Here is a 26,998-nt window from a genome sequence, read left to right on the forward strand (position 1 = left end):
TATATACTGTGTGTATATATATATATATATATATATATATATATATATATATATATATATAATAGTCATTTTAGCAACATACTAGTAGCTTCTGTTTGGGTAATTATGAATCATGGTATGTCAAGGAATGGGGACTTCTGATCTTAGCCTTGTTTGGAGTGGAGGGATCATGTGCAAATTATGCATATCGTATTGTACACTATATGGTCAAAAGCATGTAGACACCCCTCCAAATTATTGAGTTCAGGTATTTCAGCCACACCTGTTGTTAACAAATACTTTAAATCAAACACATAGCCATGTAGTCTCCATTGACAAACACTTGAAGTACTGAAGGGCTTAGTGACTTTAAATGTGGCACTGTCATAGAATGTCACCTTTGCAACCAGATAGTATGTGAAATATTTAATGTGCTAGGTCTACCCTGGTCAACTGTGTTATTATTGTGAAGTAAACTCACAGCTCGTAAAAATTGCCTATCCTGTGTTGCATCACTCACAACAGAGTTCCAAACTGCCTTGGGAAGCGATATCATCATGAGAACTGTGTGTTGGGGGCTTTATGAATTTTAAGCAGCTGCACACAAGCATAAGATCACTACGCACTTTGTCAAGTGTTGGCTGGAGTGGTGTAATGTAGGTATGGTGTAGGTGCAATGGTCACTTGTTCACAAACATTTGGCCACTTTGGCCCTTTATGATATTTTGCCAAACATATTATTTGTGGCAGAGCTTGTTAGTGGAATAGGCAATATTATGAATTCATTCAAAAGAATGAAAAAAAGAATAATACTACTAAAAATAATTTCTAAAATACAAAAGTCATACATTACATGTAAACTGGAATGTTAATGGTCTCAGTCATGAACTCGAAGAAAAGGTCATTTTCATGTCCCCTTTGGTCATATAGAGGATTTTTTGCAGACAGCTAATTAGTTAGTAAGAATCAATTGCAGATGAAAAGATATCCAGGAGTTGGAATTACTCTCAAAGCAATCTCCTCTGTAGCTAATGAGATGATGTCAAACCCTGAATGGTGCTGCCTCTACTTTGTTTTCCTTTAGATGTTTTAATGTATGTGAGATGACATCTTATAATGGGAATTTTGTTCACATTTCTGTCCAACATAAGTGTTCAGTATAATTAAATATTTTGTTTTTAATATGTATTTTTCAGTATATTGTGTTTTACATACTGTAATGAGGTCTTTAAGCTAAGTAAAATTAGAAAGTCTCATATTGCATTTATTCCTTGTATGTGTATTTGTTTAATACATGAATACCAGCAGCAGCTGGTGAAAACAATTTGGGTGGGGGTGCACAGTCTTTGGGTAGCAAACTGAAGCAGCACTTACAGTTTCTGTTATATAGTGCCTTTCTCGTCTATCTATTATATAATGTCTTTCTTATCTATCTACCTGGTCATTCCACATGCTCCCGTGGTCCTCATCATAGTGTCAATGCAAATATTGGCCTGTCTAGTACCAAATCCATAGGACAAATCCAGGCTAAATGTATTTCACCCTTTCCACTGTGCTGCCCAATCTTATGCCACCTTTTCCATTTCTACTGTGCTCCAAAACTTCAGTCAGTGACATCCACATTCCCCTTATTCTTCCCATAACTTGCCTTATGGATTTGGAAAAGAACAGGTGGACCTGCCACCCAAATTTTATACTGCATCTATCAATATATTTCCCAATCCTCTACCAGCTTGCCCAGTTCTACCCATTCTACGAAAACCCATACCCTAATGTCTGCACCCCCACCTCTATAATCTTCTAACACATCCATAGCATAAATCCCATCTAAATCTGTGTGAACAGTGAGCCATGGACATGAACTTGAAATAGGGTGTCAATGATTGTCCAATCACATTAGATTAAAAAAACCTAAAACAATACTAATTCACTGCCAATAAATTTGGTAATGTCCAGTGAGCACAGATCTGCATCCCCGGAAAAATCTGAAAGCAACCAATTAAAGGGCAGCCTCGGGTCACCTACTTGCCAAAAGATCAAGGACTTGTATACATTCTCATTTTACCAGCGCCCTCCACTTGGGAAATGTAGGTAATCACAAAGAACTGAAACAAATACAAGTCAGAACCAATTTTTAATGGATGTTGACATATGCTGACACCCGGTATATTGTGCAAATAAACAATAAACAAATGTATTTCATTATTATTTCGCAGTGCCTAATTAATTTAAGTAGAGCTTTTAAAATATTTGGAGGGGAGCTGTGCCTAAGCACCCCGCATTATAAGCCACCACTGGTGAATGCATTTCTATAGATTGATTAGTCACCTTAAATTTTTGGCCTTCTTTTTACTTAAAAAAGAAAAAAAATATCAGTCAATCTGTAACTTTGACTATTTAGTACAATTTTTCTGTTTCAAATTGGCTGTTGTCAGCTCTCACACATTTTGTCCTATTTAGCAGTTGCAGACTGCATTCAAATTGTGTTCCTCATGAACTTTGACAGTTGACACAGAGCATCTGGTGCAAAGTGTGTTTTATTAAAGGAGCAAAAAGCAGTGTTCAGCAAATTTGATGCGAAAGAAGTCTTCTGTAAATGTCTATTAAAAAACATAGTGCTAGAGAGTGTTCAATAAAAAAATTAAATCAATAAAATCAATAGAAAAATGTTCTTCCTCCACAAAACAATTGTTAAATGCTCTTTTCTTGTAATCAATCTGTAAAGAATACTTGCATCACAACCTTCGCCACTATACCAATAAACAAGCCTTAGTGACTCCATATATTTCTTCACACACAATACTTTCATTCCACTCGTCTGCAGTTCTCCTCGGAAAAGAACTGCGTCAATTCTGCCAGCACTCAACAGATATGGCTTTCATACTGGAACCCGGACCTTGGTGTCTCTCACTTTCTCTGTCTCTGCCACCTCACTTTGGTACCTACAGTAAGATTCTAAGCTCAACATGTCTCCCTTTCCCATTACTGCAGCTTGGCAGAGTTCACCCTTTTCTTCTTGAAGTTATGCTTCTATTCTAAGAAGACATCATCACTTTTAGTTCTGCCCATTCTCTCTGTCTCCTCTTGTTCCATTTCTGTATCAGTATTAGTCTTTTGAGCTTTCATTCTTCCCTTTTTTGACCTGCTCCAATCTTTTTTTAATCTTCATCCTTGTGAGTATAGATGCTTCTCTTAATGATCCACAATGCACTTATGAGGGATGGCTGCGCCAATTGCACCTTTGCATATACATAATCAACCAGCCAATTTCTTCATTAAGCATTATGTGGCTGCCTGGTTTTTCCCCACACCTACACTGACAGCATCTTAACAGCACTATTTTAAGATTAAATTCTGCATCTCTCTGATCTGCTGTGGACCCCTGACATGCTGTACCACAATTGTACATTTATGGAAATTGCATTTAGCAGAACTAATACTTACAGCACATTACAAGTTTGTGCAGTCTTAAGACCATATCTAAAGGTTTTGAGTTTATTGGCGACAGATAGAAGTGATTTGCTGTAGACCTAATCTGCACTAGTTTGATATGCCACAGGTGTCATGTTATAAGCCTCTTTAAAGAGTTTAGATGAATGACTTCTAGGGGAATGTATAGGAAAGAGTGCAAATTTAACACTGTCAATGAAAAGAAATTTTATTTTTGATTACAAAGGCAAGAGATTTTGCTCTCACATTCTGGATCACCAAGAGTTCAATCCTGTTTCCATGCAGGTTGCTGCTTGGAGAGCTGGGGCTGTCGTTTAGTAAGACAGCTGAGTTATTTGATGCAAAATTACTGCAAATATTAGAGGAGCACACTGTCATTTTAGCTGTGTACCAGACTTTAAATCTCAGACTCGAGCAGTGATTGCCTAATAAGAAGGTTTTCCTGAATATATTGGAAGTAACATATGCAGTGCAATGCAATATGCAGGTGGCTGGTCTCATCTAAACAAATGTATAAAGAACTTACTTGAATTGCTCTAAACAAATGTATAAAGAACTTACTTGAATTGCCCTAAACAAATGTATAAAGAACTTACTTGAATTGCTCTAAACAAATGAATAAAGAACTTACTTGAATTGCTCAAAAACAACAGAACATAACAAATAGCATAGTATTTAAATGTTACACTTTATTTACTGTTTGACCCTGAGTAAGCCATTCAACAAACTGTAAAAAACAAAATAATGCACCAGATAGTTGAGCTTGGGAATGTGTATCACTAGAGATTTGCAGTGTGTTTGTATGATATTTGCTTTATTTAGGCGCAGCACAGTTGAGCAATTATTAGTTTTGCTGCTGTTCACCTGCAGGTCCAAATTCAGACTCAGTCATTGTTGGAAATATCTCTTGTGGCAGGCAATTTGAATAATTGGTTTCAGAAAATGAATGGGTGGATGTGTGCTGATTTTGTCTCTTTTGTTTTTTTTTCCCTTGTTCTGGATCCAGTGTACAAGTTACTCTGAAGTATTGTTCTGAAAAGTGTTCTATTTTTACCATGTTGAAAATTTCAACATAATTGTAAAGCAATATTTAAAGTTTTCTCAGTTTCTAACTAGAGCTGCTGTTCAGTTAAAAATGTTATCATGATTAACCATAAAATTAAAATTCCCTTATATATGTGTGTGTGTGTGTGTGTATATGTGTGTGTGTGTATATATATATATATATATATATATATATATATATATATATATACACACACAGGTGCTGGTCATAAAATTAGAATATCATGACAAAGTTGATTTATTTCAGTAATTCCATTCAAAAAGTGAAACTTGTATATTAGATTCATTCATTACACACAGACTGATGTATTTCAAATGTTTATTTCTTTTAATGTTGATGATTATAACTGACAACTAATGAAAGTCCCAAATTCAGTATCTCGGAAAATTAGAATATCAATTAAGACCAATGCAAAAAAAGGATTTTTAGAAATGTTGGCCAACTGAAAGGTATGAACATGATAAGTATGAGCATGTAGAGCACTCAATATTTAGTTGGGGCTCCTTTGGCCTGGATTACTGCAGCAATGCAGCATGGCATGGAGTCAATCAGTCTGTGGCACTGCTCAGGTGTTATGAGAGCCCATGTTGCTCTGATAGTGGCCTTCAGCTCTTCTGAATTGTTGGGTCTGGCGTATTGCATCTTCCTCTTCACAATACCCCATAGATTTTCTATGGGGTTAAGGTCAGCGCTCGCCACAGCCGTCTGATAGAACATCTGCAGCATCTTATTGCAGATGTTGAAGGACGCCAGTCTTCTAAGGAAGTATAGCCGGCTCTGTCCTCTCTTGCACAGAGAATCTGTATTGGCAGTCCAGTCCAATTTATCATCCATATTGGTAGTCCAGTCCAATTTATCATGCCATCCATTCAGTGGTACCTGTCAAATGTTTAATAAATGTTTTTTGCTCTGAATATCTGTCATACTGTTGATTGATCTTTTTTGTTATGTTAGCTTTATAGTTCTTCACTTAACAATAATCAACTTTTGTAACATGTCCTGCTACACTTGTTTAAAACAGTCCCCAGACTAATGTTACTCAATTATGTTGACCTCCTTTGTAAGTTACTTTGGATGAACATATGTACTAAGCAAATGAATGTAAATGTGAATATAAAATAAGTAACTATTTAACCTTCAGCCCAAATGGATGAAAATATTAGCATGATCAATTTGCACTGATTATGTCCCAGTTTTATTGGTTACAGTATAATATAGGCTAATGTAGGTAACATACAATTAATTAAACAACAACATCATACAGTGTCTGCATTGTGGATTCCATTCTGTGTTATCTGCTTTTTAGCTGCTTGAACATGGATAGCACATGTGCTGTGCTGTTTCTGGTCAGATATCCTACCATGGATGACAGAAAAATTAATTGCCAGAGACAGGGCTGGCCCTCCTGACATTCTGTCTTCCACTCAAAGTGCCTCTGCTGTAGCTGGGATCACAAGTGACCAGTAGATTAGCATATTTTTGAAATTGACTTACTGTACAAAATGAGTCCAGTCATTTCTATAGTCAGTCATTTTGTAACCCACTCAATCCTGCACAGGGTAACGGGGGGTGCTGAAGTCTGTCTCAGCTAGCATAGGGCACAAGGCAGGAACAAGCCCTGGACAGTCCATCACAGGGTGAATACACACACACACTCTCTTAAAATAAATGTGTTCAGAGTGGGAATATTTGCTCACAGCTTATGTAGTCATAGGTGTAATATAAATCATTATGTTGTGCCAGCATTGATGTTAAATTGTGTTTTGAAATTAAGACAAATTTTGTTTTTGTGTATGTGTTTTAATAGCCATAAATGTTTTGCAGGTTATGCAAGTGGTAAGAGAGCAGATCATGAGAGCTTTGACTACCAAGCCTAACTCGCTGGACCAGTTTAAAGGTAAACTACAGAACCTGAGCTACACAGAAATCCTGAAAATCCGTCAGTCTGAAAGAATGAATCAAGAGGACTTCCAGTCACGTCCTATCATGTGAGTGTTTTCCTAATATGTAATGGAAATGATGACACATATACTGTATTTTGAAGCTGCTATTAGTGTTTCAAGTTTAATTCTACGGCACAGTGCCTTCCTATCACCAACCTTTTACTCCTAACTGAGGCTTTCTTTATTATTCTTTGTGCTAAACATCCATCCATCCATCCATTTTCTAACCCGCTGAATCCGAACACAGGGTCACGGGGGTCTACTGGAGCCAATCCCAGCCAACACAGGGCACAAGGCAGGAACCAATCCCAGGCAGGGTGCCAACCCACTGCAGGACACACACAAACACACCCACACACCAAGCACACACTAGGGCCAATTTAGTATTGCCAATCCACCTAACCTGCATGTCTTTGGACTGTGGGAGGAAACCGGAGCGCCCGGAGGAAACCCACGCAGACACGGGGAGAACATGCAAACTCCACGCAGGGAGGACCCGGGAAGCGAACCCAGGTCCCCAGGTCTCCCAACTGTGAGGCAGCAGCGCTACCCACTGCGCCACCATGCCACCCTTGTGCTAAACAGCATAGGATATATTTTTTCGTCTCTTTGCTTAATTTGTTTTGTATACACTGTCACTCAAGCTTCATACGTGCTTATTAGAGATGAAGGCAAATAAACTACTTTTGCATATTGGTGGTTACTTTGTGAGTAACACAATCTACGTTAGGATTTTCATATTTTAACAGGCTGAAAGATTTCTATTGTGATTCTCATTCTTACAATCTGCACTGATAAACAAGGATCTGAAACAAATAGCTACTGATGTCAAGTGTCATATACATTACTTTGAATGAAAGCCTAATAGTTTGAACAAAACTCAAAATCTGGCCTAAAGAGTAGAGATGAGTTTTAAAAAAGAAAGTAGTTGACCACAAGCAATTCCGTATTTTACACCATTTAAATAAATTCTGATATAAATTAGTGAAGAATGGAAATCATTCTATTTTACAGAGTATATAAACCATGCTTTAACTAAATATCCTGAATTTCTTAAATTAAAAACATTCACACTTTCAGCCTTATGTTGACTACTGATCTGTTTTAAAGCTGCAGAAAATTATACTTTAACACTAAAACAGTATAGTATAGATGAAAAAATTAAAGATATGTTTTTTTCAGCATAGGTTATTTTACATTCTCTGGATTTTTTGGTATTACTCTAATGATGCATTTTTTTCCTTGAAAAGTCTGACTGTTTGGCTAAATATAAGTGAAAATCGCAATATGCAGAATTAAACAATTATTTTCAAAAGGTAAAATATCAAAATTAAGAAAGTATTTGAAAGATTGGTTGATAACTTTATCTACTAATTTTATAAACTGCTTTAAACATCTGAAAGAATTCATTTTAACATGACTCCCCAATCCTCCTCCCCAAAGTTAAATTTAAGGGGGTAAACCCCTACCAATTTCAGCCCTTGTATACTGGATATACTGTATACAGTATATATATATATAATATATATATATATATATAATATTTTGCATGATAATTCTAAAATAATTCCAATACAAAAAGCTGCCTTGTTTTTATGTATTATTTGACATTACCGCATGACTGAAATGAAACAATAAGGCCAAAATAACCCTTTTTGTTAAAAGCAAGGTATTTCCGAGGTGTCATTCCTGCCTTGCTGGAATAGTTCCAGCTTCCACATGACCCTACCCTGGATAAGCAGTTTAGGAAAATGGATGGATAGTACCACGAATAACAAGATGCTTTTTTGGCCTCCTGTATAGTCGGAATTCTTCAAGACAGTAAGCATCTATAGTGGATTTTGCCTATTGTAGTGTATGGTGGAACAATAAACAAACCTCTTGACCATGTCTGCATCTCATATATACTTACTGTATTGAGTTGCAGCCACATGCAAAAATCAGCATGTAGCTTTTCTGAATTGATTTGAAAATTACGATCTACACAAACAGACAACTTAAGGATTCTCTCAGGGATTCTTAATAAGTAGCATGAATGGTGACTCACAATTATTTCATGTGTTCAGCATTTTGATAAGGCACAAGGAATGATGACAGGTAGCTAAAAGGACAACTAGTTAACAAAAAAATAATTTCTTTTACTTTTGTTGCAAATGTTACTTCTTGTATTTTGCTTTTTTTTGTTTAACAACATTTTACATTACTAAAACATATGCATTTGGACTGCTGTACTGATTTATACTGTTTTATTTCTTGCTGTAAGTTGAAAAGTTTGTCTCCCTGTGTCTGTGTGAAGTTTTTCTATTGGTTCTCCAGTTTTTCTCCCGCCTCCCCAAAGACATACAAATAAGGTTAATTGTGTTTGAGCAGGCATAACGATGGACTGCTGCTCTGATATGTCTAGTGCTGTTTCTTTAACTCTACAGAGTGCTGTCAGGATAGGCTGTAGCCCTCCGTGACACTGAATTGGATTTAAGAGGTTTAGAAATGTTATGCTCTGTGCATTATAACATTTACTGTGTCAGGACTTTTTTCGTAATTTGTATAGCTTCAAGTAAAAAAGTAAAAAGTATTTTTTTAAAAAGTTTTTCATGTAATTGTATGTTAAGGGTAAAAGTGTTATCAACATTTGTAATGATTACAATATTTAAGGTTTGTTTAAAAAAATAATTATTTAATTTTGGGTGCCAAGCAGAAGATACTAACCACATCACAAACTAAGATATTTCTAAATCATTTGGGCAGGATTTACTTTAAGTCTATCAACATTTTACTGTCTGTTTGTTGTTGTTTACTAATAACACCAGTAACGCTGCTTAAATATCAAACCAATGTGCTAAAATTCTTTCTTTACTTCTAGTTGACCCTGATGATTTCACTTTTCAGTTGCACTAAGTTGTAAATTACAATACTTACTTACTCCATTGAATTTTGTGTCTACTGTTTGGCTTCTTCAGTATTAATATGAAAAGTATTTTAAATGTGAAAGATATAGACACATGGTGTCATTCTTGAACGAAAGTGGGCAGTTGCAGCCCTGAAAGGCCACAGTGCCTACAGGCTTTTGTTCCAAATTCCTCTATTTAATTTCAGTTTTTTATATTAACTTAAGCCCTCATATAAAGTATTCAGGTGACTCTCATGCAAATAATAATAACGTGACTTGTACATCTCTTTGAAATTCACAAGATACTTATGGCTGATGTAACTTTTATTGCAAGTGTTACATTTTTGGAAATTTTTTTAACTTAAATTTAAATTCACTTGCCTTTCAAGAGTTCAAAGTTCTTTATTGCTGCTTTTTCACCAGAAAGGAATTAACAATGAGTTGGAAGTGACAAGGGAGAAGAGAGTTAAATCAGTGCTGAATTGGTGCAGTTTTTCACCTGGATATGTGTTCATTATTAAGTAACTGCTTTAAATAAAGTATTTAAAAAAAGAAAGAAAAAAAGACTTCAGGGGTTCAGGGGTTCAAATCCTCCCTTGCCCACTTCAGTAATTTTCCCAGAATGGTAAAATATAGCCTGAAAGAAATTTTTGGCAGAGCAGAATGAAAATTACTAACCGTATATCTAATTAAATGGTATGTTCCATAAACCAACAGAACTGATTTCTAATTGATATACTGGTTTGGAGCTAAAATATATAGCCAATCCTCCTGCACCAGGATTTCCCCCTATTATTGTTATAGGGCTGGATTATTATAGTTAGTAATATAAAATTAAATCTGCTTAAAGTATGTTTACTTTATTATCCCTACTGTTTGAAGTCATTCCATTTTTAACATTTTTTTCATATATTTTGTTATATTGTTGCCTTGTGCTAAATTTATTTAAATGTATTTTTACCCTTCTCAAGCAACAATCAATAACCCAGTATGACAAAGTGAAAAGAAGATTATAAAAATTTTTGCACATTTATTAAAAGCAAAAAAACTCAGAAATGTCCCCTTGACAAACCCCTTGCTATAATACTTGAAATCTGGCTTAGGTACATCCCATTCTATTGATCATCATTAAGATGTTTTTACACTTTCTTCTACCCAGTGTTTTTGCTTTGTTGTTCTAAGGTATTGAATGCTGCTTAATGTGGGGATAAAATGAATTTAAACTATTTTAGCAAAAGGCTGCAAAACAACAAAATGTGAAAAAGTCAAGGGGTCAGAATACTTTGTGAATCATCTGTTAGCTATGAGTCCATCTATTCCTGAAACTGTATTAATCTGATTCGGTAAAAGAATATTGATGGATATTATTAAAATGTTTCATTTTTAATTTATATTTTTCTGAATTGCATTAGATTACCATTAGTGAATAAATCCAAGGTTATTCATTTATGTTTGTTTATTAATGTTTAAAGGTTAGAATGAGTGACACTCTCAGAAGGGATGTCCTTTTGATATGGTCTTTCAAGGTTACTTAAAACAAATAGTATTGAGATATGATTTTCTTTTGTTTATAAATGAAAAACATGTTTTATGGATAGCTTCTTTGAGTTAAAAATAATTTGTTATAGTAATGTGCAAGAATGTGAATGGATAAATTCTGCTTAATACCTGATTGAACATAAACTGAAATTATAGACCTGGAAACTACATTTTTCAAAATTGTAGTACTTGACAATAAAATGTGTGTGGAAAGTTGAAACAAATGCATAGAAATCAAAGAATACATAAACTCGCCTACAGTCTGTGACTGTTCCTTTTTTTAATTACTTTCTCCATATTTCCTATATGGATGAAGTATTTTCATAAAAAATCGAGTGTGGATTTTCAATAGCAAACACATTTGATACCTCAAGAACAATCGAAATTTTTTGGGCAACATATAATCATTAATCTTAATAGCTTATTAGTTTTGGGTGAATTCCAACTATTCAGGTTGTGTTCTTTTTAAACTTCGTAATTTTTAACACCAATACCTACAATAGCCAAATTGCTGAGAAGTTTACAAAATTTCACATACACGTTTAGGAATTACCTTTTTTGAATTTTGAGTTTAATGCAAAGCTCGAGCTTCCAGCTTCTAGAGTTCAAAATTTTCAAAAAACAACTAATTATAAAGAAAAATGAGTTGAATTTAATGAGTTCATTAAATTATTAGAATAGACTTGCTTTTAAAGCAGACTCAGAAGTTTTGCTGCTTGCATAGATTTCTGTAAATTAACATTGTCCACCATAGTCAGTAGTAAATGTGGAGAATATATGCTGGCCATGTAAGATTTTTTCAAAATAAGAAAATGAAATCTTTCAGAGATATTTTGATATAATGATCCAAATATTTACCAAGTTTTGTACCCATCTCAGAAATGTTGTGCTCTTTTGAAGAATTTGTTATACTCTATAAAGCCTATTTTGACGTTTCCCTGATTATCTATTATTAATTGACATTTTCAATCAGCAGAAAATTTCAAATTAAACTGAATAAGGTGAATTAGACTCCTTATATATAATTAATTAAGATTCCAAATTATATAAAAGCAAAGCTCAAATTAGAAGCAAATGTAGATAATCCATATATAAATTTTGTAGAAACATGCTGACTAATTGAAACTGTGGCCAAAAAAAATCAAAGACAAAAATGTACCTCGAAGCAGTGGTGTAATTTACACAAAGAACAAAATACAAGGCCTGAGACACAAGTTGTCATTTAAAAAAAATCCAAAATTAGAGTAAATAGGTCTAGAATAGAACTACACATACATCTTATTAGTACTGACTAAATCTCTTGGATTAATGATGCAATATGTACCATCAAAACTTTTATCTAAAGAATCCTTTTCAGGAAGCAGCACTGTGGCCCAGTGGTTAGCACAACTGCCTCACAGGTTCAGGCTCTTCATGTCATGTCCTGTGTCCAGTTGTCCATGTCGCATTTGCATGTTCTCCCCATGCATGTGTTTTTTTTCTCTGGAAACTACAGTTTTTTTCCTACATCACAAAGGTTGAATGGTAATTCTACATTAGCCCCAGTGTGTGTGATCACGAGGCTGCAAAGATTTAGGACCTGCTCTTGAAACCCCCAGATAGGATCCTGTCCCCATGATTCTAATTTGAAAGAAGAAGGTTTGAGAATGACAAGTTATCTACTTGATCAAATTATGAAGTCAAGAATTTCAGATTTTTCTCTTCAAAGCTTTTTAGAAACTTTATTTTGCCATTTGTTTTTGACAAATTATCTGTTTTATAGTTATAGTCTTCTGACTTGTGCTTGTCTGTTTGAAATACAATTTTTGTTTTACATCTTAAAGAAACTTCTGCTATCCAGAAAATAAAATTAGTCTTTTGGAGTATAATGAAGTTGTGAAAATATCTATGTATTTATAGGTAGTAGTTAATGCTATATGAATCATTGACACTTTACCTGATGTGTTATCCACAAAGCTGGAGAATGGCTCGACTCTCTAGCTAGTGTTAAGTGCTGACCTTGTGATGTGATGACCAGATCAGTCAGTTCTTCTCGTACTTCACCAGTACCATAATTCCTTTTCTTGTTCCCATCAGGTTGCAGAGTTTTAATTGCTTTTTGTTTTCTTTAGTAGCTGCTAATTAACAGTGAGACATCGGGGATCATGTTATACAAATGTAATGAATTATTATTATTATTATTATACGTTGTTGGTAATGGCAGCTTAGTTCTTGAGCTCAGAATGTCCTGCATTTTTTGACCTTATTTTAGTGTTAATTGACTTCATTTAACTAGAAGCAATACATGATGTTGCGCTCTGACTATACAGCTAATTCAAAAGCCTTTTAACTCACTGAATGCTGGCGAATTTGAGTCCTTGTATTGGGAGATGGTGACAAATCTCCTTATGGACAAAAAAAAAAAGTCTTTTTATCATGAAAAGTCTGGTGGGGCTTCAAGTGTCATGAGTTGGCATTGCTGCTGTTCCTGGTGTTTTGTTACAGGAATGGCTGGGGTGGGAATTGGCCACTTTTTAAGTTTCTTACATATATACATTTCTTTTTATAACTTACTATTTTTGATTATATCAATAAAAATTTTATCATGGAAACCAATTGTTTAACAGCTAATTTGGTCCATTTCTTTTGTTGATGGAAAATTTTCTATTTAATGAAATAAGAGAGAAATGTCAAATGACCAAGGAGTACAACTATGGTTACTCTGGAAACCTGAAATCTGCAGTGTTACTGATGTCTAACATGGAAGAGAGAAAGCATTAACAAGCCATAGAGTTAAATAACAGTCTTCATTAGCAGCAACGACTGGGCACTAATTTAGAAACTGGTATATGTGTCCAGAAAGAGAGACACTGGGGATTGGGGAGTGAAACCTGCTGAAATTCACCAAAATATGTTGGCTCATTACGGAAGTGAAAACGGCATAACTCAGGAAAAAGTTTATGAATGTGTAGAGAAGTTTAAAGTGGGAAAAACAAGTGTAACCAACAAAGCTGGATCTGGCTGACCATCAACCTCGCACACACAAGTCATCAGAGGAGACCAAAGGATTACAATATGTGCTATTGCTGCACATCTGCATATCTTCCATGGATCTGCACATGCCATAGTGCATGATGACTTGGGGTGCCGTAAAGTTTGTGCAAGAAGCGTACCCAAATAGGTTAGTGATCTGCAGAACCCCACATCCTTTGATGAATTTCAGCAGGTTTCACTCCCTCTGCCTAACGAAATCTCAACAATAGCTCATTGTTGAACAATTGTGTAATCCTGCAGCAGAGCGTTCATGTTCATTTGACCTTATTTTCAACTAGACTATCAGTAGAGTTCTGCGCTGTGCATGTTTGAACTACCCATAAGCCATTGTGAACATGTTGTGTCAACTTTCATCCATTGCAGTTACTGCATAATTTTCAAATCACCTTTACTTTTTTGGTTTACTTTAATATTTGTACTAGCCATACTGATAAAGATGTTTGTTTTAATTTTAATATGGTCATTGATTCTTGGTAGAGCTTTTTGTTTTTCAGTATATAACAAATGTGTAATATACTGTAGATGTCTCTCCCTGAGATGTGTATAATCAGATTAATGCAAATGATGAACAATAAAATAAAAATAAACTCAGTCAGTTTTGATGTCAAAGACTATAAACAACTTTACATGAGAGAGAAACCAATGGCTCAGCATTAAGGCAAAACTGAAAGTAAGAGAAGACACTTCCAGAAAACACACAACTCAGAAACATTTACCTTTAAATTCCAATCCAAAGCAACAGCCTAAAGGTAAGTATTTTAAACCACTTGTATTATATGCTGTTAATAAAGTAGTAAAAGAGTGTATACCTTCTGGCATGAAAACTATGAGATTCCAGTTTCTGACCTTTACCGAAGGTCTCTGTCTTTAGGATAATTGGCCAAGTACTGTTTTTACAGAGCAAATAAACAGAGATCTTTGAGTAATCCTAGCTCCATTGCAACATGTCTGGAAATATAATTTTACAATTTGTTTATAAGGAAATAATCTCTTTAGGGAAAAGATTAAATGGGAATGTAAATTAAGCATAATTGAGACTTTATTGCAAGACCAGTAAAACAGGAATATAACTGTGAGCCAGGACATGTGTAGCGTGTTAGAGTAATCACTCTTCATTTATTAGTGAGCTAAGAAATTGCCTTGCCGCAGATTTTTAACTATCAGCAACTATCCCCTAGACATGGACTTGTCTAAGTGACCTGAATTAATGAACAAGACAGAGTAACCTGACAAGGTGTTAAAGCAAGAAAATTATATTTCACTGTTGAGATTTATAAAAGGGAACGATTATGATTGTACTTAAAATGTAATCATTGTTATAAAGGATGAAATTCTAAGATTGCACACAGTTTCATAGGATATTTTATTACACTACTTTAAGTAAAAACAGCTCATACTCTATATATTTTCCCATATCTTATACAATCTCATGAATGCCATTTGACAGCAAAACATTACCACCAAAATTAGAAGAAAATACAATTTAGAGAAAAGTAACCTTCATGATTTTTCAAGTGAATAGAGCTTTTATTCTTAATTTAATGTAGCTACTAATATTACTTAAGGCAATATAATGCTCATGAGGGAAAAGTACAGTATGTATAGTTGCTTTTGTATTTGGCACACTGGTAATTTCAGTTAATTGTTAAGGATCACATGAGGAATCAGTAGTCAGGTATGTGCACCTTGTGTCATTATACAGTTTGATTTAACATGTTTATTTGTAAACACTTTCACAAAAATGCTATTATACATCTTCATAAATACTGCTGTTATGATTCTGTTATTTTTATAGGCATGGTAATTTTTTTTTATGCCCTAACACAAAAAGAAAACATCACAGATGCAATAAAGTTTCCCTACTTAACTGGGTTGTGAAGGCTTATTTTACTTAATTTCTCAGACCTTGTTAATTCAAATCTTAAAGCCTAAAAAGGCAATTAAACCTTTGTAATGCAGAAATGTGCAATAGTTTCCCAACGTGGGGATAAACTTTTTTTTTTTTTTTAATCTTTCCAAATTCTAAATTAAGCCTACCAACAAAAAAAAGGACTAAAGCTTTCAAAGACCTGAGAATTATTAATATTTGAATTTTGTTAAAAACTAAATCAAAGCTTTGCGCTGTATGAAAGAGCCTCCTGATATCCTTTTGTTCAAAATGAATTGTGGTTTCTGCTGGCATTGTATATTTAATAATGTATTCCCAGTAGTTTTCTGAGTTCAATGCTTTATGTTTTCTAGTCCAACTTAAATCAGTTTTCCTCACTTCTATTGATTTTTTTGTGCAACCTAAGCTTTCTATTTTAATAAATCTCACACAAGTCTCTGATTAGAATTGTAAGTACGTTGTACAGTTTTTAAAATGAAAAGTGACTTTCAGTTTTTATGTTAAATGAAATAAAATAACTTGGGATGTATAATTTGGCAAAAATGAACTTGCTGTTCTATGCATCTTAATGTGTTTGTGTCTGACACTGAGGGTCTTTCCAGAGCTCTAATATTCTGTATCAGAAACAGAAAGATGACCTTCATTCTATGTACGTGGCTTACATGGACTATGTTTTTAAACTTGAAAAGGCAAATCTTCTCATTGTATTCATTCACTGAATGTTATTTGTTTTTTGCACCATTCTGTGTAAACTCTAAAGAATGTTGTGTCTGAAAATACCAGGAGGTGAGCAGTTGCAGAAAATTTCAAGACAGTCCCTCTGGCACCAACAATCATGCCACGGTCAAAATCACACATCAACTGAAGCTCCTGACCTGTATCTGCATAATTTTATGCATTGCACAGTTCCCAAGTGTTTAGCTGATTAAATAATTGCATAGATAAGCAGATGTACAGGTGTTCCTAATAATTTGTTCAGTGAGTTTGTACACTCTATATTGAAGTCAACTTACTGTACTTCCCTTTCTTGAGAGATGCTGCCAAATATTTCAATGTTAAATTATTTAGTCTAATTTAAAATATTTTGTAAGGGATGGCCGTGGGCACTTACCAGCCGGGATGCCTACATATGGCAGAACCAGGGGCGAGAGCGTGCATCTCCACTGGATCACTACTTGGCAGCCCCTCTGGGTAGTGGCAGTGCCATGGTTTCCCACAGGGCATCAGGGGAATTGGGGTTCTGTGACTCAGGCCTGTTAGGTGCAGTGGATGCTGCTAGGTGGTTATGCAGAAACTGAGCCCTACTTCATGGAGCTCCAGTCTTACCTGTAAGTGCTCTTGGGCCAAGCCTTTGGGACACTGGAAGTATTTCTAGGGAATACCTAAAAGTAGCTGCCTGCCACTATTCAGAAAGTCAGAGTCAGGAGGAAGAGGGACGAAGCTTGCTTGAGAGGAGTGGAGACGGAAAAAAAAGAAGAGAACGCAAAGAAATGAAGGGCCTGTGTACTGTGCTGTTTAGGTGGGAAACATTTGGGAAGAGTTTCCCAAAGCTAAATAAAAGCTCTTGTATTGTACTAGAACTTGTCTGGTGTCTGTCTGCATCGGGTTTAGGGTGCTGGTGCGCTCCTGGTGGTCACAATATTTATGGTCAAGTTGATAAGGGTCACTTTTTATTGTATGCTCTTATTGTGACAAAATAAAATGCATTTCCATAGCTAGTACCAGAATTGTACAAAATACAGTGCCTTTAAGCTTTTGAATGCCCAACACATCCATCCATCCATTATCCAACCCACTATATCCTAACTACAGGGTCACGGGAGTCTGCTAGAGCCAATCCCAGCCAACACAGGGCGCAAGGCAGGAACAAATCCCCGGGCAGGGCACGCACGCACACACACACACACACACACCCACACACTAGGGACAATTTAGAATCGCCAATGCACCTAACCTGCATGTCTTTGGACTTTGGGAGGAAACAGGAGCACCTGGAGGAAACCCATGCAGACACGGGGAGAACATGCAAACTCCAAACATGGAGGACCCGGGAAGCGAACCCAGGTCTCCTTACTGCGAGGCAGCAGCACTACCCACAGCGCCACCGTGCCGCCCATGCCCAACACATTTACCATATTTTACTGTGAATTTGAAATAGATAAAATAAGATTTTTTTTCTTCAGTTGTCTGCAAGCTCAGCACACCACTTCCAGTCTAATTTACAGTGTCACAAGTGTAACATTTTCAAGCCTGCAAAATATAGTTCAGGGTCACAGGGTTGCCAGAACTTATTCTAGAATTATCAGGAGCAAGGCAGCAATGGGAAGAATGTTAAATTCCATACACACAACAATTCAATTACAATATTCAAACTAAGGACACTGGACAATGAAAAGTACTACTCCAGTGTGTGAACCTCTTGTCACAAACAGTTTGCACAAAGTACACAATGCAAGGCGACATCCTAGGAAAATCTGTCCATTTTCTTAACCTGCTTATCCCTGGCAGGGTCACAGGGTGCCTGGAGCCTTTTATTATTATTATTGCTTATTATTTAACTGACTACCTTTATGCAAGGGACTTAAAAACATTTGAGCTATATTTCATTTGTTTTTTCAGTTGGAGCACTGGCTGATGAAGTGACTTACTCATGGTTGCAGTGTCAGTAGCAAGATTTGAACCCATAAACACAGGGTTTGAAGTGCATAGCCTTAACCAGTACACCATACACTGACCCAGCAATCATTGGACACAAAGCAGGAACAACCCCCCAAGAACAATTTTTAATCTACTGTTCTGCAGCCACTGACTTCTGTAATGTATTCAAAGTTCACAGATCAGCAATCTCAAACTCGTTCCAGAAGAAAGACCGTTATATACAAAAAGTAAGGAAATTGCCCTGACTCGGCAATGGGGGTGGTTTGGGGGGTGTAGGCTGCTGACCTTGACCAGCAGCGTTCCTCAACTAAACTGACACAGAGCAATTTTCTAAGAGGAAATCAGCACATATTAGTTAGAGACTAAAGGTGGCTGGCTGTTACAGCTTCCTGTGATGGCTCAGCAAAGTACTGATATGTTAATGATGACAGTCACCATGCTATTTGAATTCCTTGAAACATTCAGTTCAGCTTTGCAATTTACTTGATACGCCTGGAAAATCACATGCTATACATTAGTTGTAACTCTTAATTTTACCTGCTGCAGAGTCAAAATTATTATCAGTATACATATTTTACTTTGTTGCATCTGTCTTTGCATTATGTTTGCTTACTATTATTTACAGTGCCTATAAAAAAGAATTTGCAAGTTTTCACATTTTATTGTTACACAACATTGAACCACAGTGGATTTAATTTGGCGTTTTTGACACTGAACAATAGAAAATAACCTTTGTAAAAGTGGCCTCAATTAATTACTAATATCAGACAGCAAACAACTTATCTTATCAGTATTCACCCCCTTTAGTAGGACACATCTAAATCTTCACTGGGGCAGCCAATTGATTTTAGAAGGCACATACTGTAATTATTTCAGTGGAGATCACCTGCCTGTGGTCAAGTGGTTCCAGTTGATTGTCACGTAAATGCACCTTTATTGGGTGTAACTAAAGTGTATTAAGCTGGAGAAAGGATAAGAATAATGTCTTAGATGAAATGTGTTAAAATAAAGCAGACAGGCAGCTTGCTGATCCTGTTCAGTAACATGTCTGGGCTCTTACAATCAATGGTCTCTCTGAGGCTATTGTGACAAAACAGAATTAAATTCCCCTGATCATAACCACTCTGATGTACTGTACATGTTGTGTTCTGTAACATGGATTCTAATAACAACAATTATAGCAAAGTAGAAGCTGAAGGTATTTTTACATTTTACATATTACTTCAGCACAGCATTTATGACTAACCTTTTCACCTTAACCCTTAAACATTATTTATTGTGTATTACTGTAACAGGAGAGAAACTAAAGTACATCAGACTTTTCCATTTCCTTGTATCTGCTTTTCTCTGGTATAATTTGCAGGGGAATTATCTTTCATAGAAAAAAATCATGAAAAAAGTAAAGTTACATTCCTTTTCATTCTACAGTAAAATTATATTCCATTTTATATAAGGCTCTACTGTTTTTATATTCGTTGGGATGATTTCCAATTTTATTTTTATGCAGCACATTAGTAAACTGCCACATTGAATGCTCTTCATCTGTTACTTGATGGAAGAACATCATTCTTATTTTCTGTGAAATGCAAATATGAATTGTATTTCTAATCCTTCATGGGAGCAGTGTTACCATCTTCTAACCTCTAGTGGAGAGTTTCTGAAGGATCATTTTCATTTTATTGAATTGCTGTACTTATTGTTTGTTTGTTTTCTTTTAGAGAGCTAAGGGAAAAGATTCAGCCAGAGATCATGGAACTTATTAAACAGCAGAGACTGAATCGCCTATGTGAGGGAACGTGTTTCAGGAAAATCAGCAGTCGGAGACGGCAAGGTAAATCTGAGACAGATATTTTAGCCCTTACTTGGGGGGGGGGGGGGGGGGGAGTACAGGGGGACTCCACTCACAGGTTACTTTGCTTTATTTGCTTAGAAGGTAGACTGATCTTTGTCAGCTACAAGCTTTGCATTTCTACATTAGGAAATATTTCTAAATTATAAAACTGAATTGTGTTTTGCATTTTTATTTGCTATTTTTTTATTAAATGCATAATAAAAAATATAAAAATCATAATTAAATTATAGAGTGCATTCTCACCAATGTATAGTTTTTAGGGTCTATGCAACAAAGACAAAAGCATGCAATTGCAGCTGTAATGTTCTCCCCCTGCTTCAAAATCTTGTAAAATTAATTCCATTAAACTAAATTCAAGCTGGACAATTAATCATTGTCAGGCTTCTAAAGATATAAAAATTAAATTTACTAGTTTAACCAGTTTTGCTGTATATAGTAGTTCCTACTTGAGTTATACTATTACATCTGTTAACATTGTTTGTAGATCCAGAGTATTATGCTTGGTTTACTGAGAAATGTGATGTTTAGGACTAAATGAAGTAGGAACTGAAGGCATGGCATTTAGAGATGTAAAAAACTGTCTGAAACACAGGAAGCAAATCTTTAATGGTAAGGGGAATATTTTAAGGATTAAGTGATGTTGAAAGTGGTGTCCCTCGGGGATCAATGCTGGGGCTACTGTTCTTTTTAATAAACTAAGGGGCTTTGCCCCATGCTCGCTTCGTTTTTCCAGCCCTCGAGCCTGCGCTATGTGCTAGCCTCTTTGCGGTTCTGCCGCTCGCATATGAGGATGCGGAAGTACAATTTAAACAGATTTTTATTTAATGGGAATCGTTGCATATGCATAATAGAACTATTTTACATTACAGTGAGTAATTAGCCATATTAAAAAATAGTAAAACATAATAATTTGAAAGTAAATTATGTTTTATGTTGGGTTAGAGTTATTCGTTGTCTTAATACGATTTCGTTCTGTTTGGCTTTGAAATTAATACGCAAATACTTTTAAAACTTACACTTTTACTGCCCGTGATTGAATTTCATTTCTTTCTCTATTAAATAAAATGACTTTTTCGAATGTTTGGCTCTGAGATTTGTTAGTTGTCTTTTCAAAAGCTATTCTAACGGGAAACTGTTAATGTTTTAATATGAATGGCATATCAAGATCTCCTTTGTTGTGTAATGTTATCCGCGGAAGAAGTACTACATAACCTTTCTTGGATACATCCTTCTTTCTACAGCAGTTCACGTGGTGGAAGACCGGACAGTGTTAATGGTTGTAGATATTTTTCGGGATATTGTAAGTTGATGTTTTCATGTTCCACATGATCACCACCAACTGTTTCAGCATAGTCTATTGATACGCATTTAACCAATTTGCCGTGTAACCAATCAACATTTTTGGCGTTAATACATTTTGACTTCATCGTTTCTCAGTGCTAGGATTGCCCGTGTACTCATTTTTTCGTTTGATAACCCTTCGTGATGAAATTCTTCAATAAGATTTGGACATCATACGTCTTCTTTAATTGGGCACTTAAAGTGAGGAAAACATTAAAATTTATAAGAGCTGAGAGAGCAGGAACTGTGTCTGTCAAAAGCATTCACACTTATGAGAGGTGAGAGTACCGTTTGCGTGGTTGTATGTGGTTGAGAGGAGGGCATGACTTGAAAAAATCTCATGGCCAAAGTCTCGTCTCACGGGACTTGAAAAAATGTCTTGAAAAAAGTCTTGTCTCGTCCCAGGATTTTTTTATATAATAGAGAGATATAAACGATCTGGACAGGAATATAATAAATAAGCTGGTAAAGTTTGCAGATGGTGCCAAACCTGGTAAAAGGGCAGATAATGTAGAATCAGCTAAACTGAAACAGAGGGACTTGGATAGCATACAGGCTTAGGCAGACATGTGGCAAATGAAATTTAATATAATTAAATGTAAAGTATTACAGTTACAAAGTAAAAATGTTGGATTTGAATGCACAACATGAGATCTGAAACTTGGAAGAACTACTTATGAGAAAGATTTAGGAGTTGTATTGAACGCGTCACTATCCTCATTCAGACAATGCACAGAAGCGATCAAGGAGGCTAATCAGAAACTGTGGAGTATAAGTCAAAGGAGATTATTTTTAAGCTTTATAAAGCTCTACTGAGGCCTCAACCTGGAGTACTATGTGCAGTTTTGGTCTCTATATTACTAAAAAAACATTGCAGTGCTACACCAAATCCACAGAAGACTGACTAGGGTGATTGTGGGACTAAAAGATATGAAGCACGAGGTCAGATTGAAGGAGTTGAACCTTTTCAGTTTAAGCAAACTTTGATTAAGAGGTGATGTGACTGAAGTGTTACAAATTTGAAAGAAATTAGTATTTCCATTGATTACATCTACAAGGAATAATCAAAATTTATTTGCTAATTTTTAGTTTTTGATAGATATTTCCATAAAAGAAAACTCCTCTTTCATTCAAAAACAAATACTTGTGAAAAAATAAACTGTTATTTTTTTAAACAGTTAACAAAATGTTCAGCACGTGTTATTTGCATATAGGAGCATACAAGCCTTTTGCAGTTGAATGACAGTACCACACACATTCATGCATGCTGTTAATGGCAACAAAAGTCTCGCGGGTAGCATGTTGAGTAGCATTTTGTTTAGAATAGCATAGTTAAGCTGGACCAATAACAATAGTATTTCACACAGAAATCTGTTATAATAATGCAGTAGGATGCAAAGGTGATCTTGGATTTTATGTCCGGCAATCTTTTATGATAAAGTATCACTTTACCCCATCCCAAGTTTTCCTGCTGGGATAGGGTTGGTGTTACCCTGTGATCCTGAGTTAGAGTCGGCATGCTTGATAATGTTCTGTTTCAGATGAAATACACATGATATCATATTATAACTAATGTATTCAATGCTATGATTCAATCCATATTTTGTGTAACCACTTTATTTTTTTACTGTTATTTTAAATAGCATATTTCGCAGCAGTCATCACCACAAAGAAATGTGATTACATATAATTGCTTGCTGATAGCTCATGAGAGCAACCAAGCAGACATTAAACCTGTCACCTCCTGCTGCAATATGTAATGAAACCCTCTAGTTTTGTTTTTATGTTTATTTTATTTAATTTACCATACTTGCTAGTTTTCTTCCTTAAGTATGTCAAATAGAGTCATAGATTTGGTTTGCTTAAAAATTATATAATATATGGTTATTGTGTGTTATGCTTATTCATGATTATAATTATTGGTGTGTTTGAGTGAGCTCAGTGATGGAGTGGCACCCTGTTCAGGGTTGGTTTCTGCCTTGTGCTTAATGTTACCTGGATAGACACTGGCCTTCTTTTACCCTAAACTGGACTAAGTAAATTTGATTGAGCATTATGTTATTACTACAGTACTTTTTCTTTCTTTATAAACCAAGTTTTATATCAGATATGTACCATTGAAATACACAAACATGTAACAATATTCTTGCTGCTAACACTAGAGTATCATGATGAAATAGTATTCAATTACAATTCAAAAATTCTTAAATAAAACACACTTCATATTTACAATTGCATTGCTTGAATGTGAAAAATTATATCTCCACATTGCTGTACTATATTTTTGAAACAGAATTCAATAACAGGTTATATAAATATAACTTTCACAAACAAGCTTTATTAATGGATCTACTTCATGGTTGCTGTTGTTGTGGTAAATAAATATTTTATTGATATTTTATTTTTAATATAACGTTTTTTACATTTTATTCATTTTTACACTGGCAAGAAAAAGTATGCAAACCCTTTAGAATTACCTCATTACATGGTCATAAAATTGATCTCAACTTTGTCTAAATCACAAGTATAGACAAACACAATATGCTTATGCTAATAACACAGAGAATTATAATCCTTATTGGGCACACTCATCAAACATTCATAGTGTGTTGTGGAAAAAGTAAGTAAATGGTTTCATCTAAGAGGCTCCTTTAGGAGCAATAACCTCTAAAAACTCATCTGCTAGCTGCTGGTCAGACCCGTACAAAGTTTAGATATTTAGGGTCAATGACCTGTTGCATCACCCAAGTTACTGAGTTTCAGCTGACGGGCAGCCACCCTAATATTATCCTGTAGGATGCCTTGATAAACCTGGCAATTCGTTTTTCCCTCAATGATGACAGGTTGCCCAGGCCTCAAGGCAGCTGCAAATTATGATGCTCCAGATGTACCTCATCATTTGGGTATGTCATGCTATTTTTCCCAAACAATTCAACTTTTTCCCAATAAGTGTTGTATAGTGTCAAGATGGTCTTTTTGTTGAGCAGCAACTTCCTCCTTGATGTCCTGCAACAAATACCATTCCTGTTCAAAGTTTTGCATTTGATAGACTCATGAATAGAGATGTTAACCTGTTCTGATGATTAATTCAAGCCTTTAGCTGTTACTCTAGGCTCTTTTTACCATATTGAGCATTCTGCGTTGTACTTTTCTAGTCATCTTGGTTGGGCACCCATTTCTAGAGAGAGTATCCACAGTATTAAATGGTCTCCAATTATACTTATCACACTGTAGACTGATGAATATCTAAACTCTTTTAAATTACTCTAACTCTTTCCATCTTTATGCAAATCAACAATTCTTGATTGTAGACGTTATTAGGTCTCTTTTATGAGAGGCATGCATCATGTCAGAATATTTTTCTTGTGAACAGCAAACTCAAAATGTGTGAATCTTTTTTTAGGTTGGAGTTACTTTAAACATCGCCTCCAATCTTGTTTCATTCAGTGGACTTCACATTTCTTTCTCCTGACTCTAGTTAGGTTTTCTTTAAGTTATCAGCCTCAAGGTTCACATACTTTTTCCAGCCTACACTGTGAATATTTGAATGATGTATTCAGTAAAAACAAGAACAATACAATAATTTGTGAACTATTAATTAAAAGAGATTGTGTTTTTTCATTATAACTTTGATGAAGATCAGACCATATTTTAGACATATTTGTAAATAAATGTGGTTGTTTCCAAGGGGTTTACATGCTTTTTCTTGGCATTGTATATGTTAGCAATTCAATTTTAAACTAATTTTGAGTAGCAAATTTCTGCTTATTTAATTTTCTGCTTGTTGTGATGGACCGATTACATTACCCTGTGTGTTGTGGTGGTCATGATTATTTGTGGATTTTTATTTGAATATGCCAGAACGCAAACAAACAACTGGATTCAGCTTGTCAATTACACAAGCATCTATCTAATTCAGCGGCATAAATATCAATCAAAGTCTCCCCCTCCACTGCAGCCTAATTTTGAAAGTTGTAATTGGTTTGATCTGCTCGCCCAGACACTGAATTGTGCTTCCTCCTCGCCATCATCATCATCATTGTGTTCTGTTAATAACAGCAAAGATATCTTAGTTATTGAGGACTTCACAATAGAAAATGTGAAAGTTGCGCCAAGATATGGCAATGCTTATAAAAGCTGAGAGTTTGATATTACATTTAGGGCTGTTTCTGGGTACAGGTGGTCTGGACAAGCGCCTAGTGCGCCCTCTAGTGGTTAGGGTGCATTACTGCTGCCCCATGTAGAAATTCCTATGTTTATTTTGTTTAGAAAAATTTGACCAGACCGAATCACAAAGAAATGTTTATGTTGTACACCTCAGCAGCACCTGCACTGTCTGCACTATGCTCAGCACAATCTGTTGCCCAGAAACGGCCCTGGGCAATGCAATATTTGTTTAAACAATACAGACCTGTGAACACTCGGACTCGAAGCGAATGTCCGATTATATTGTTTTATATTATTTTCGCATACTAGCGATGTTCGGTCTTAACGTCTGACAGCCTACACAGTCCAACAATAACACGCACTACACCAATAATGATGGTGATGCCAATAATAATAATCCTCTAACTGTAGCATAGAAGACACAGACATGGCAAGATAAAATTAAACAATCAAAACAGCAGCAGGACTGTAGCTCATGAGTGAATTGCTAAAAGCTGATTTAACCCAAGCTACAATCATCTCCCAAATGGACATTTGTGAGATTCACTCTAGGTACACTAAAGCAGTTGTGCATTTTTTTGGATAGGTATTATTTGCATACACGAGCATACAGTAAATAGCAATTGTGGATAAAGATTCCCATTTAAAGATAATCTATATATATAAAATCCCTATGTGCGTCCAGGTGTCCGTGTGTGTGTGTCTTCTGGTGAAGTGCGCATGCGCGGGGCACAGTGCGATGCACGATATTACTGTCAGAGAAAGTTAGAGGCGTTTTATGGAAATACAAACCAGTATTACTGCGAGAGGAAATTAAAGGTACACAATACAGTGACGCATATTACAGCCACATACAAGCCAGTATTACTGTCAGAGGAGATTAAAGGCATATTACCAACGCGCACGCCTGTATTACCGCCAGAGAAAATTAAACGTATATTACGGACGTACAAGCCAGAGGACGTACAAGACGGTATCCTTCAATAAGGGCGCGCACAAAAAGGCGAGCCTCAAAAGGGCGACCTCAATTGGGCGCAGCGAATAAAGGCGCGCGTAAATAAAGATCTGCACCTTTGTTGCTCTTCACATATTCCAGAGCCATTTGAACTAAATTATCTACGAATGTCTTTATTCGCCGCGCTCAATTGAGGTCGCCCTTTTGAAGCTCACCTTTTTGTGCGCGCCCTTATTGAAT

The 26,998-nt window shown here is 35.6% G+C and overlaps 1 protein-coding gene across 5 annotated transcripts in view; it reads left to right on the forward strand.

Annotated features, from left to right (window-relative positions):
• elmo1 (engulfment and cell motility 1 (ced-12 homolog, C. elegans)) overlaps positions 1 to 26,998 on the forward strand; it is a 516,270-nt gene that overhangs the window by 442,778 nt on the left and 46,494 nt on the right. For all 5 annotated transcript variants that reach the window (XM_051935959.1, XM_028818136.2, XM_028818137.2 and 2 more), the window contains 2 exons: positions 6,320 to 6,483; positions 20,162 to 20,274. In XM_051935959.1, coding sequence (XP_051791919.1) covers positions 6,320 to 6,483; positions 20,162 to 20,274 — 277 coding nt within the window. The remainder of the gene's footprint in view (positions 1 to 6,319; positions 6,484 to 20,161; positions 20,275 to 26,998) is intronic.

The sequence above is a fragment of the Erpetoichthys calabaricus genome, chromosome 13 (assembly GCF_900747795.2).
Source record: "Erpetoichthys calabaricus chromosome 13, fErpCal1.3, whole genome shotgun sequence".
Lineage (NCBI taxonomy): Eukaryota > Metazoa > Chordata > Cladistia > Polypteriformes > Polypteridae > Erpetoichthys > Erpetoichthys calabaricus.